Consider the following 14563-nt stretch of genomic DNA (forward strand, 5'->3'; position numbering starts at 1 on the left):
GTTATGATGGTTCAGTGGTTCGATAATGACCGAACTCTGAGTGGACGGACGGAGAGGCCACCGGCTGATGTGTTTGCCGGCTGATGGCTGATGGTGGCGTCGCGGTGGGACGGAGTGGGCGACAGGGCTCAGTTCAGCACCAGCCAGGCCCATCTGCTTGTCACCTGGCCTTGGCACGCAGGAGACTGGGTAATGACAGGGAAAGAATGGCATCAGTGGGCAGAAGCTGAGAGGTAATTACTGACTGGAATCCATGCAGAAACAACACATCTGGATCCATGAGTCAAAATGCGGAGAAATATACCCTCAATTCATGATTTCTATCTGTCAGAACCGCAGATATCAGCCTGGAGCCTGAAAATCCTTGACTCCATCCCGCTCTCTCTGATCCTGATGTTCCCTGCTCAGACGCACAGAGAAAATTCAATTGCACTTTAGGCAATGGAAAGGGAGAGAAAGGGAGCGCTGCTGATACACCAAGACAATCTGTGGGGAGAATCAGCCATGGCAGCACTATAGCTTCAGTGTCGAGTGACGCTATCCTGGCTCGCGTGTAGCTCTTCTCTACTCCATCACTGCTCACACGTTCCTCCTAAAGCCCATTACTGCTGATCAATGCTGCCTCTTTCACAGTTAGACAGAAATGATCTGCTTGAAAGTGATATTTTCTCAGCAGATTTTAGGGCCACAGCTGGCAGAAATCTCCATTGTGAGATTTTTACACTGGAAGTGGAAGATGACCTGTAATGACTGCGAGTAATAGGAGTCTGCATTGCTTTATAATTAACATTTAGCCCCTTCAAAATAACTTCAAGTCCCATTAATGGACTATTCTCCTCTATGAGAAATAGACTGACCAGAGAAGTTAATGAAAACCGGCAGTTGGTCTGCAGGCATCAGCCGTCAGGAAATGACCCTCCTTCAATCTCCAGACGAGGTGTCTCCGTCCGTGAGCCTGAGGTGATGGAGACGTGGGCCACATTCTCTCCGAGTTTCCGTCCTGCATCGACGATCGCTTTCACAAACTCCATCCGCTCGGAAAAGGGAGAGGCCGCCCGCCGCTGTGTGGAGTCCCGGCTCTCTCTTCCTCTCCCTCTCCCTCCCTCAAATTAAGATTTCAGTAATTAAATTGATAAAAGTCATGCATGCCAATATGCCTCATGGTTCCAGACCTGATTTCAAACGCCACACAGTCGTGGAGAGCTGCGCAAGTTCTACCTTTGATGTGGCATTCTTTATTATTGAAAATAATTGGATTCTCCCCCCTCTCTCTCTCCCTCTCTCTCACACACTCATACATTTTGCCCATGTTCACTCTGGGCATGCTCAGTTAATCGACCTCTTGTGAGGCAGCGCTGGTGCCGACTCTGTCTTCCATCTGGGGGTTTCAGGCAGCTTTTCAGCAGAGTGAGTCCCGGGTTGTGTCTGAAAAACAGATTTGAGCGGGCCCAGGCGGTGTGCTGGGGGACGTCACTTCCACACGGGTCAGGGGTCAGTCTGCAGGTTGGAGTGGCGCCTGCCAGTGAGTGGGAGCGGTGAGACTTGTGGGAGCGGTGGCAAAGCCTACCGGGGCTCTGTTGCTCTACCTCCATATCAGCTTGGCCGAGCATAAGAAAAGAGCCTCTCTGGCCCACAGGCAGCTGGCTTCTCTCCACACTCAGAGGAACGGCTGATAATCAGCAGAAAGAGACCCCTGATGATTACTCTGCCTCTGCCTAAGACGCTTGCTAACTGCTTGCTGCTCACTCCACAGAATGTCAAACTAGTACTCACATCTGAAGCCCCCTCCCCCTTCCAAGTGTGCCATAGAAAGGCCTATAATGCCCATCAATCTCAGCCGTCTTTGTATCAGGGGTAAATGTGAATTTAATTGCCACTGGAACTGTGGAAGTTTTTGATTTCCCTTTGTGCGTCATCCTATATCAGCCGCGGACAGATGTTATTTATGCTCTTCGTCCAGGACACAACTCGTCTAGTCTTGCTGGTTCAGCAGCGTCTGTGCCTTGTGGGCCGACGCTGCACCGTAGCTGACACACACCCAGAACGGGCCTATTTTAGGATCCGCTTCGCAGAAGCATAATGGTCTTAAGCAGCATGTGCCTCCCCCCAACAAAGGGGCCGCCAAAGTAAATAATGTGTTTGACGCCCAAGTGATGAGTCATCAAAGGAACCGAACATCAGCTTTCTTATTTTACTGACAGCACTTAGCTCAGCACAGACTCTCCACGGCGCGGGTCAACACCACTTAGGCTGCTCTTTGACAAGTTTGTATGAATTTCAAGTGACTGAATATTAAGCATATTAGACCGTATGAGTCACCAGAGCGTGACTGCAGGAAGTATTATTTCAGCCAGACGTTTATGCTCATTTTTAGTCCCAATATCTTTTGTTTTTATTATTTTAAAGACCCCCTCAGGTGAAAATCCAGTTTTTACCTTGTAAACATCTCCATGTGGTGTTTCTCATGTGCTACAAGACATATCAGGGACAACATAAAAAGTCATCTCCATGGCTGGGCCTGTCTGCTTTTAAACTGCAGTGTACCAAGGACAGGCTGAACAACACAGATTGGCAGGTTTGAGACGTCACAAACCTAAGGAGCCAATCCTGTTAATGGACGGGGTGACGCTATGCATATCATTATGTGTAACCTATGGCAACCACTTCAGCAAAGTGCAGACTCACTACTGACTACTAACGTTAACGTTACTACTGCTAATTACTACATTTCAAGCTAGCAACAAGTTGCCACTAAACGATGGCAGAGACGTGTTTGGTTTTCACGACGGAGGGGGCGTTTGTACATTTGCATAGTGGGCGGGGCCTATGCAGATTCAGGACTTTTTAATGAGGGAGAAGGAGGAGATGCCTTGGGAGGCAAAAAAACATATCAGACACAAATTATTATTTCAAGCAGAGCATTTTATATGTGTTAAAAAATGACTGGAGCAGCTCTTTCAAAGAGTCCGTAGCATCCTAAACATTCAGGTAAGACAGTTTAAACTAGATTAAATGTCATGACAACAAAGTGATAGTTGATTTGGGACGACCTATTTAATTGTGTTGCTTGCTATTGAAAAGAAAATCGATCAATCTATTTGAAAATTTTAAAAGAAAACTCTCTTTTTGAGTGTTAAACATTATGAACAGTTTTCTGACTTTCTTTAAAAGTCACCTGAATTAAAGTCATCCCAACAACATGCGACAGGTCCCCAGCACAGCTACGGTGGCCTGTTGTCAATAATGTTTAAGTCATGTCACATTTTTTTAAAGAAAATCTAAACTCTCATTTAAGCAGGATTTGAAATATGTATTTATTAACTATAGTATAATATCTAATAACAATTGGGATATTCATACTGATTGTAATGATGTTTCAAAGTCCGCACCAGGCTTGTAAGAGTCTTTGCTGTGGTGGCTCGTGTGCTTGGGTTTTTATGGCTCAGTGCAGGCCATTGTTGTGAATGTGTAATAATATACTTAGACCATAAACTAGCAATTACTTTGGCTTATGCGGTAATTATTTAGAGTAGGCATTGTAATTCAGTTAAGAGGAGTATCTCTGTTGAAGTCAGCCGGCAGTGGCTGTAGCCAACACTGAAGTATGTAACACAACTTATTAACTCTTCTAAGCACATAAGCCTTCTCTGTATTCTGACGCTTAACTGGGCTCAGCCGCGGTCCCTCCACATCATCGTGGCTCGGCTCGTCGTGACTTCTTCCTTTTGTCGCATTCTCAAAGATTATGGGAGCAAATTAAAGCCAGTTCTTTGTGTCTTTTGTACAGGTATATCCAAGGTGCATCGTCTCCAAAGGACATGGTCATCATTGTGGATGTGTGAGTATCTTACTCCTCAGTCTCTCTCATCACCTCGTCTTTCAACAGCTCCCCCTGGCTGGAGAGGAAAGGGCGCTAGTGCCACCTGTTGGTCTGAGAAATGTCTTAGAAGAAAGTGATCACTGCTCATTTTCTCTGCTACGTTGAAGTCCACTTTAGCACCCTCTGAAACACACAGATGTGATGCCTTAATTTAGACAAACTGTTGCTCCAGGCCTTCACAAGGAAGTAAGCAGGAGAGGAACTTGTCTGCTGTTATGTGAGGTTCGTTGCTTTCTCTCTGCAGGAGTGGAAGTGTCAGCGGGCTCACTCTGAAGCTGATGAAGACCTCCGTGATAAAGATGCTGGACACTCTGTCGGATGACGACTATGTGAATGTGGCCAGGGTGAGTAGAAACCTGCAGATCAGGATGTGTGAGTGTATGACACACATATCTGCGTGTGTGCGCATACTAGCAATGGAAACACTGAAAATCCCTCATTATAGTGCATTATATTATACTATTGCACCGTTGTCCATGCGGGATTGCGCCCGTCTCTCGCTTCCTCGCCGTCTCTCTGGTGATTGCCGAGCTTTCTATTAGGATCAATGTGTAGGAAAATATTACAGTTATCCTATATTGGAGGACAGATAACACACACACACACACACACACACACACACATAAACACATCCGCATGCTCGGTGTGGTGGCTCTGTTTGGAGACTTCCCCGGGTAATCCTTCATAATCCATTGCTCTTAGCCACTGTATGCCTCTAAATCCCAGCTCTAGGAGCAAGAAATGAGCATGGTAATCTGGGTGGGAACTCATCTGATTTTCACAACAATAAAAAAGTGAAGGTTGACAAAAGCTTGCGTGTGAATTACTACAAAAACGAATAACCAAAAAGTAACTGAAAATTATAGAAGGTGGTGTCTCCAGCCTTCTGCACAAAGTGACAAATTGTTGCCTCACTTCTGTAGTGGAGGTATCATTATTAAAGGACCTATTTTTTTTATAATAAATAGTAGTAGTAATAATTTATAATAAATAATAGTAGTAATTTTCTAATATCTTAAACACCTCTTCTCTTTCCTTGCATTTTAAGGCACAAGCAATGTGATTTAACCTTTTCACATCCGTCTGTGATTACTTACAATTTAAACATGATGCCGACACCTACCCATGAAAAATGTCATCTTCCTCACACGTAATGTTTTACATCCATCTTGCCTCTGAAATGTCGTAGTAGATTTTGAAGTTGACCTTCAAGAAGAGAACAGCATCTGAAACCTGCTATTACAGACATCGCCACTAATATCGTAATCGCTCATAGACCCTGCACACATGTACAAACATATACACCATGTGCACAGAGATGCACCACACACACACACACACACAGACTTTTAGGCTAATTTGGTGGATGAGATGAGACAGGTGATATTACCTTGGCTGGGTTTCTGTCACTGGTTTGCACTGGCTTTCAGGTGCACCTGTTCTTTGTGTGGAAAGTTGTAATTACCAGTGTTTCCTGCCAGCCAGAGAGTAGTAGGGCAGCTTACATCTCCTACGTCTGCATCCTGCTGCCATGAACTACACATCTGTATGTTAGAACAAACACAAACTACATAGACTAACAGACACACGTTTAGATTTTGTAATTTGTGTCTCATGTTTGTCCAGAAAAGTCAGCATTCATGCACCATGTGCTCATTTGTGTTTCTGTTCTCTCTCTTCTAGTTCAATGAAAAGGCCGATGCCGTCGTTCCGTGCTTCCGGACTTTGGTCCAAGCCAACGTTCGTAACAAGAAGATCTTCAAGGAGGCTGTTATGCATATGCAAGCCAAAGGAACCACAGATTACAAGTCTGGCTTCACATTTGCCTTTGAACAGCTTCTCAATGTAAGAGCCAACAAGCTTTTGAGGGATGGTGAAAGCAGGGTGGATGTTTGTTTGTGAGGATCTGTGAGCCTGCAGAGAGCGTTCAAATAACATGCTGGAGCTGTGTCCTGTAGCTGCAGCGTGTTAGGATACATCCTGTCAGGGTCACTGTCTAATCCAATTAATAAAACAGAATTAACAGAGATAAAACAGTGCTGACAGGCTCTGGTGCAGGTTCCTATAAGACATGTCCAGGGTTCTGTCATTGTTGGAGATGGGTCTGATAGCTGCTGTTGTGTTGGAGTCACGCTTCCGTTTGCAGCAGCCAGCGCGGCGGTGACGTGTATCAGCAGCAGGCGTCCACGTGCTCCCGACACAGGTGCTGCCTCAGCTCCGTATGCTGCTGTGTATTTTAAGAGGCTGCCACCCTAATGGGCTCTGATGGGATGATTGATGAGCGCAGCCCAGAGGAGATCAGCCACAGACACTTTATATTCCTCTGGTGGGCTCGGAGGCATAGAGCCAAGTGCCAGCTGCCCCCCCAGCCCCCCCCCCACCCACCCCACCTTCCCCTGCCAGCAAAATGAGAAATAAAAAGGGCCTTTTAATCGCTGTCTGTGGCCATGATTGGTGACAGAAGCACAATAAAAATATGTAATTGTAGCAATATTATTTATCTTTATTAGAATCTTGTCAGATTGACATGCCGCTGGCGTGCATATCAATGGCAGCTGCTGTGCAGGAAGGGGGGGGCGAGGGGGAGTTTGTATTGAAGCAGAATGCTAAAAAGTGGTGCCTGGCTTTGAGCGTGTTGTGCTGGAATGATTGTGAAAGTGTTTCTGACAAAATCAAATTTAACGCAAGAGTAATGTTGTACACTTCAAATGAATTCTTAAAATTCTGGCAGCGCGAGGAAGCGTATGTAGACGAGGGGATGTTTCATGTGTGACGAAAAGCGAAGGATAAACGCTTAGATGTGCCTATTGTGACACAATTAAACACAAAGAATATTAAAAGATAAGTGAGTGAAAATTATATTATGTAGACAATGACTTTTCACTTGTTATGTAGGGATGCAGATTGAATCTCGGCCTTCTTTCCTTCCATTATACGATGCATTATATGACTTCTCTTAAACACTGTACAGCTCTTGAGAAAATTACAAAACCACTGCACTGCACTTAACTCTGTCAAATGTTCTATTGTATACAACATTTCTCCCTACTACAAGTAAAATATTCTCATTTAGGCTTTTATCTGCAGAAAATGACAGCTGGTTAAGATAACAAAAAGATGTTTTTCAGACCTCAAATTATGCAAAGAAAACACATTTATGTTGATAAATGAACACTATACTCGTGTTTTAACTCATGGAGAGTTCACGAATCATTATTTGATGGAATAACCTGGTTTTTAATTACAGCGTTCATGCTCTCCACCAGTCTGTCAAATTGGGTGACATTGGGCCAAACTTGGTGCAAAGATTCAAGCAGCTCGGCTTGCGACCATCTATCTTCCTCTTGATCACATTCAGGTTTTCAGTGGGGTTCACATCTGTATTGGGCCCGTCATGACATGTAGAGAGAGCTGCTGATTTAAGGAACATTTGGAGTGGTCTCTTTGGAGCTGTATGTGTTAATTAGTGTTCATCCATAAAACTCAAAATGTACTTTATAAATTAGCTAACTATCAGTATTAAATGAAAAGGACAAAACGCAACTACAACTGTCCTGGTCCGCATTTTAAACATAAGGGAACATTGTCTTTGGTCATTTTAAAGGGTAGGTTTAGTACACTGCAACTACATCGGTGGGGAGTCTGAGTCCCAGAAGTGTCTCTCCGCTCCGCTCTGCTCCACTCTGCTCCGCTAAAAATATGCGCCAAGTTTATTTTTGACGGATGCTTCAAGCGCGCGTCAAGCTCAACAGAGCAGATCGTTCCACACAGGAAGTTAGACATGCAAATAGAGTAGAGCATCCGGTCATTTCAAAATAAAACAACATGTACAGACTCAACCATGGTAGAAGCACAGAAATCACAGATAATCAACCTCGGAGGTGCAAACTGAACTGTTGTTTGTGTGTTGCTCTGTTTTAACATTGATCGTATGATTTCGTGATTCCTGCGCGATAAAGTAGTTCTCCCACGATCATGTGATCTCAGCTGTGAGTCCAGCTGGGCCATCGTTCCGCTGCGCTGCGGCTCAAGAAAGCCTCTTGTGGGGTAGGGCACACACCGTCTGACGGACCAGAACTGCGCCGCACGTGGATCCTGTGGGGTCCAGGCGTTAAGCATGTACAGGACAAAATCACGACCGCTTTGTCCACAGAGGGCGCCAAAATCAACACAAAGCTAATGTTCCTCACAGGAGCTTTAAACAAAGGTGTCATACCGAGTCCACAAACATAGTGGAAAATAATCCCATACACTCCAGAGTCTTGGGCATAAATGAGATCTAAATAGACACTTTGTTTATCTCTATGTTTTATGAAGTTCTCTGCTCTTCCTTGAGTTATTTACCCCAGCACCACGCTGTTTATAGTGATGTTCCAGCGTAATCACCTTCCCTTTTTATTCGTGCACATTACCTAACCTACCTCTCCCCCTCTCTTTCTTTCCTCTCCTCCCTCCCTCTCTCCTCCTATGTGCCACAGGAGAGCAGTGCCCCGAGGGCCAACTGCAATAAGATGATAATGATGTTTACAGATGGCGGGGAGGATCGTGCACAGGATATCTTTGAGAAGTACAACTGGCCCAACAAAACGGTGAGTCTGTCCCCGTCAGCCTGTTATCTATTGCATCTCCTCGCTCTGCCAGCCCGAGAGATCATGCATGTCCAGAAATGGTCTTTCCCTCCCCGTCTCCCACCCGATTCTGACGACAGCGTCTCATTATTGCACAGACAGTTGATTTAGTTCGACTATCAGACATGCCAAACACTCCAATCTGTGCACATAACTCCAATCCTTCTTCACTTCCATTTTAATTCTGGATTCTTCCTCTTGTGATTCATCTCTTTGGCCTTTCTTCAACTCCCTCCCTCCCGCCTGTGTCTCTTTCTTTCACTCTTCTTCCATCTCCTTTGTTGTGTTGCTGCTGGTGTTAACAGCTCTGACCTGCTGACTAATTAGCCACTTTATCTTCAGAGCCTCTAAAGTTACCGCCAATAGATACTCGGTTTGTGTCTTTGTTCCAGTCGTGCTGTCACTCCCACCCCTCCTGTCCTGTTTTCACAGCCCCACCGATATTTATTCTGATGCCCATTACGGTCCAGCTCCCTCATGACGGCTGCTGTCATGGAGGAATAATCTGCAGTTTGACAGCTCTCTCTCTATGCACACTTATGTTGGAGACGGTGGTGCGAGTTGACTGGGAGGCCAGTCGAACCGTACTCGAGATTTATGCATTAAAGTTGTCATGTGACTGTCAGCCGTGCCATCAGGAAGGAGGTTACCGTAGTGCGGTTTTCCTCTAGCAGCTGTGATGATTTGTTATTTTGTCCCTTCTCTCTCTCCATCATTTCTCCATCAAGGTCCGTGTGTTCACCTTCTCTGTTGGCCAGCATAATTATGATGTCACCCCTTTGCAGTGGATAGCTTGTGCCAATAAAGGTGAGTGGTTGAGGTGTTTCCATCATGTTTGTAGCTGGCGGTGGTTCAGGAGGTAGAGCGGGTTGTGCATTCATTTCAGGGTCGGAGGTTTGATCGACATTGCTCCTAAAAGTGATTTTATAGATGGGCACATCATACTTAACATTACTTAGATCCCCAGAACAATATAACAAAATAAAGGGATCATCAGTAGAATATATAGCGCCACACTCTCTTATATGAGCCACAACATTCCCGAGTGGAAAATCAATCCCAACAAAATAACTATAAATCAATGTGTTGCCTTCGTTCTCCTAAGCAGTGCACAGCAACACCAGTGTGTTCATTGTTCTGAAGGGTGTTATGTTGACCCTTCAGGCACATTTCCATAACCAGGTATACAATGAGAGTGATTGGAGATTTAATAGAAAGAGTCTGAGATCTGGGCTGTGCAGTTTTCAGTGGTTAGCGCTGTCACCTCACAGCTAGAACGTTCCTAGTTTGAACCCCGGTTCGGACGTAGTGGGCCTTTCTGTGTGGAGTTCGCATGTTCTCTCCGCGCATGCGTGGGTTCCCTCCGGGTACTCCGGCTTCCTCCCACAGTCCAAAGACATGCTCGTTAGGTTGTCAGTGACTCTAAATTGCCCGTGGTTTGAGAATGAGCGTGAAAGCACCCAAGCCTCTCGCCCAATGACAGCTGGGACCCTGAACAGGATAAGCGGTATAAGATAATGGATGGATGGAGTCTGAGATCTGGTGCCATCAAATGAACAAATAGTATTTCAGCACAAAGCGGGCAAAGAGTGCGCCTGTCAAAGGACTAACACATATTTAAAGAACATGTTCACACTAACATGGCGGCTGTGGCTCAGTGGTAAAGTCGGTCGTCTCTCAATCGGAAGGTTGGGGGTTCGATCCCTGACAGCTACAGTCACATGTTGAAGCGTCCTTGGGCAAGACAACCTCAAATTGCTCCTGAAGGCATAACCATCGGGTATCTATAGATAGATAGGAGATTGGCGCTTAGGCCTCTGCCATCAGTGTGTGAAAGTGACATGTTGTGTCAAAAGCAGCTTTGAGTGGTCGCAATACTAGAAAAGCGCTATATAAGTGCAATCCATTTTTTATATAAGTACAGTCCATTTAACAGACACTGCTTACCCCTGAACATAATGTTTACCTTCTAACATGAAGAGTGAATTGAGACTCACTCAAAACCTCCTGCTGTCCTCCTGCTTAACCTCCCCCCATGCTGCAGTGATGTACATGTGTACACCAGGACCCCTGTGACATCGTTGCTGGGTGTTGTAAGAGGTGCAGCATTGCACACGTTTGACCACACCTATCAGTGACCGTGGCTGTGTTTAGAGGCGACACACGCTTGAAACTCACCAACAGAAAAGTGCAGCGAAACACTGCTTATCAGAAACTCCTTAACTTTTTATTTTGTAAATATTATTAGGACAAAATTCGTTTTTTTTTTATACCTGTCTGCACCCTCACCAACCTGTCTTCTGAGATTCCTCCAGGTGTCTGTGTCCCTGCGATGTGAAATCGATATTTTATTAATCTGAAGCCGCCACAGTCCCTAAAATAACCCAGCGAACAGGCGGCCCTGCCTCTGACAGACAGCCTGACAGCACACATGATTCAGCCGCTCCTCCTGTCAGCTACTTTGTCTGCATGAATCTCATCTCGACTCAGCTCATTTGGTCCCAACCTAACACAGACTGTTGTTGTTGTGCTCAGTGTTATTCTTTAAAGCCACTTCTCGTCCTCTGTTCTTCCTCTGTTTGCCGGCTTGATTTGACGTTGTTTCTCAGTGTTGCAGTTTATCTAAAGCTGCTCCTTTATGAGGCCTTTAGCTGTCTGTGTGAAGCCTCGGCTAACTGCTGCTGTTGATTAGCTTATTGCCAGCGGAGCCGAGTGCTTCAGAAGTATCTCCCCAGAAGTTGTTATTAATTAGCAGGAGGAGTCTGGTAGCAGGATGATTACCGTGCCATCTCGCTGTCAGACCGGGGAAAGTCCAGGATTACGCCTCTGCGCCAACACGCTCTTTGCTGTTCACGACTGTAGTGATTAGCATGCTACTAAAGCCTATGCCAACATAAGACAATAGTGTTGACACAGCAGCCTCAGTGGAGCTGTCCTCTCATATCGTCACTACTTCTTACTCTTTGGTATCTCGCTCCAACAGAGCCAGTTCCCTGACACTTCCACGGGCCCTAACCCTTCACCCGTGACACACACACATAAGACGAACAGCAGCAACACACACACTAGGCCACTCTGAGAAGCTAGCTGTTGTCTCACTTGAGCTTCACTGCCACCCTAAGAAGACAGTAACCTCTCTGTGACTCTGAGGACAATGAAAACATTTCTCCATGCTCTCACACGGCGAGACAAAATCCAAAACAGAAGGGAGAGTTATCTTCAAAAGGAAAAGGTGAAACGGAGGATAAAGGCGGCAAATGTGATATACTGCACTGGTGATCCTAATACTTCAACAGCAGGGCGCTTTATAATCCAAAACTAGGGATGAAATATCCCTTTAATGCATGATGGTCATCCATAAGATAAATCCTTAAGCAACTTAGCAACACCATGACGTTTAGTTGGTAAACTTTTCTTTGTTTAAAGAAAGAAATCTTGATAAACTGAGTGTGAAAGAAAAAGTAGTGCATGCTGGTCTACAGAGGAGGAAAGTGTCTACTCATACCTGACACAACATATGCTCTAAATTATACTTAAAGTAATAATCTCGAAAGATTTTAATTTAAATAAATGTGTGTTAAGTCACTATCTGTCGCTGAATGAGGTAACACAGTGGTGATTGAGCCTATGGCCCACTGCAGTATTACAGACTGGGTGTCTATGGCGACATTCGTGGAGAAAATCACAAGCAGCGCCAAGTTAGTGACACGTTTTCCATCACCCAGCAGTGGTTGGTCCACCAGAGAGGGTAGGCGGAGCTAAGCGGCTGCTTACAGATGACTACAGATACAACTTCAAAAATAAGTGAAAAACAAACTAATTGGACGCTCAGATGAAGGCAAACAGTCTGAAAAGGAAAGCGACCGTCAGCGAGGAAAATCAAGCGTTACAACCGGAGCCAATCGTGGACGTCACACATGCGACACTGTCTGGATATCTGGGAAGTGTGCTCCCAAAATTAACGTTTATCACCATAGGTGCCGCCAAAGAGAACGAAACCGAGCTCTTCGAGATTACCACTTGATATATTTTAAGCTCAACGGATGTATAATATAATTTATAGCTCAGTGAAGTGGACCGCCCAAAAAGTCACATTTTCATTGTATTGTTTCTCTAAACAAACCTTAACGACTTCATAAATCAGAGTGATGTTTGAGGAGAGCTGAACACAGAGGCGTTATGTAAATGAGTTCACCAAAGAAAATAGGTTATTGATTAAATTCATAATTGCCCCTGACATAGCAGACCTCTGTTGTTAACCCACACATCTTAGATTAGATCAACATTACACGCTTACTTTTTAGTTACCGCCGATATTGTCCCCGTCCCCTCATCTCGCCCGAGCTCTGCCCTACAAGCAAACAGATGCTACCTCTCTGGCACGCCGCCACAAGCACAGGGGACAAACCACTGCTCGGAACAAAACTATGACAAATAGCTGTGCCCCGCATGTGTGTGAACAATAGGTTGTGTGTGCAGGGATGTGCAAATGAGACAGAGGAGGCAAATCTCGACACAAACCGCCGTGGCAAAGTGCGTAATGTATCAAAATAATGAGAGTCATCTCGGCCTTTTAACATTCTGGTGCTGCCGTCTCCATTTCGCCGCTCTTTGTATAAACACTCATGGCTTTAATAACTCGGGGAGCGGCGCGGTTATTGACCCGGTCGGTCACTCTCCTACATTCCTAATCAGCGGCAGCAGCGCCGGGGGCTCAGCATTCCCAATGAGCCTTCCGCATTTACATCCTACAGCACGACCACCGAGTGTGCAGGGGTCAGCGCCCGCGAGCTCTGTCATGCCTGCTCGGCCCGGCATCATCAGTTTGGGATGATGGCGTTACATGTACCTAATAACATGGAAGAGATGAGACTCCGATCTCTAAATGGATCCTTTTAGTTCACTCGCTGGCGGTTTAACTCCTGAAAATGTGGACAGAGTGTGACACGTGCGGGCACAACAAAGCAGCAGCGCGTGTATTGATTGTCTCCTCTTAATCTGCAGGTTACTACTTTGAAATACCATCGATTGGAGCCATCAGAATCAACACGCAGGTAAGATACTGTACACGCTACTGAATGCATCTTTATGAAAAAACAGCAGGAAGATTTTCCCTTCATTGTTGCTTTGATGTTAATTATACAGATCGTAGATATGCTTTTTAGTCTTCCATAACAAAGGGACAGCAGAGGACACAGCTGGGTGACTACAGAGAGGAAGTAACAGAGTCTGAGATGGAGTGATAACAAACAGCAGTGTGGTCTTCCTTTGAAATAAAGACCTTCACATCTCTCTCTTTACACACACACACACCTCAGGTTCCTCGCATACCTCAGGTTCCTCGCCCCCCCACACTCGCTTGAGGCACCACGAGCTTCCAGAGGCTCTTGGGATAACCTCATTCCAGCTGTAGAAATTGACTCCAGGAGGTGGAGGGGCTACTGCACACCCCCCCCTCCCTCCTCTTTGTTTCCTCCCCCATTTCCTCCTCCCACCCCCGCAAGCTCGGCCCCGGTGAGCGATCCGGGCCCCAGAATATACTGTCAGCTGTTCCATTAACTCTGGCATATTTATATTCTGAGAACTGCCACTTACACTAATAGGTTTTCTGAAGGTGGGTGACTACGGCTCTCTGTGTAGGCTCAGAAGACACATTATTTAATCACACTGTGCCCTTCAACATCACACGGGCTCACTCGACTAAGATGGGAACATCCAAAAAGCAGATGGACCACAGATGGTATAAATATTATACTTCGTGCTGCCGGAGTCATGAGATAATGTTGGAAGAGTTTTAAAAAAATAATGGGACTATTTTTTGTGTTTCTGCCAGGTAGTGACTTATTTCTATATTATCTCAACCTGTAGTAAAAGCCTGATGAGTGTGTTCTTTCTGATTGTTGTTGCTGTACCCACTGAGACGACAGCCTTTAATCAACGCTCAGGGATGCTGCTGGAGTCTATACGGCTCCGGCTCCCCTGGACCACATATCTCCACTTGCTGACTTTTTATATTTCCTAGATTGTTCTAGCCAGGCGGAAAATTTCCCCCTAT

The 14563-nt window shown here is 45.4% G+C and overlaps 1 protein-coding gene across 1 annotated transcript in view; it reads left to right on the forward strand.

Annotated features, from left to right (window-relative positions):
• cacna2d2a (calcium channel, voltage-dependent, alpha 2/delta subunit 2a) overlaps positions 1–14563 on the forward strand; it is a 170699-nt gene that overhangs the window by 133239 nt on the left and 22897 nt on the right. Inside the window, exons 9-14 of the mRNA XM_069678964.1 lie at positions 3788–3838; positions 4125–4224; positions 5564–5725; positions 8359–8469; positions 9237–9315; positions 13513–13562. Coding sequence (XP_069535065.1) covers positions 3788–3838; positions 4125–4224; positions 5564–5725; positions 8359–8469; positions 9237–9315; positions 13513–13562 — 553 coding nt within the window. The remainder of the gene's footprint in view (positions 1–3787; positions 3839–4124; positions 4225–5563; positions 5726–8358; positions 8470–9236; positions 9316–13512; positions 13563–14563) is intronic.

The sequence above is a fragment of the Semicossyphus pulcher genome, unplaced genomic scaffold (genome assembly GCF_022749685.1).
Source record: "Semicossyphus pulcher isolate SPU_LCO1_2020_fin unplaced genomic scaffold, fSemPul1.0.p SCAF_3, whole genome shotgun sequence".
Taxonomy (NCBI): Eukaryota; Metazoa; Chordata; class Actinopteri; order Labriformes; family Labridae; genus Semicossyphus; species Semicossyphus pulcher.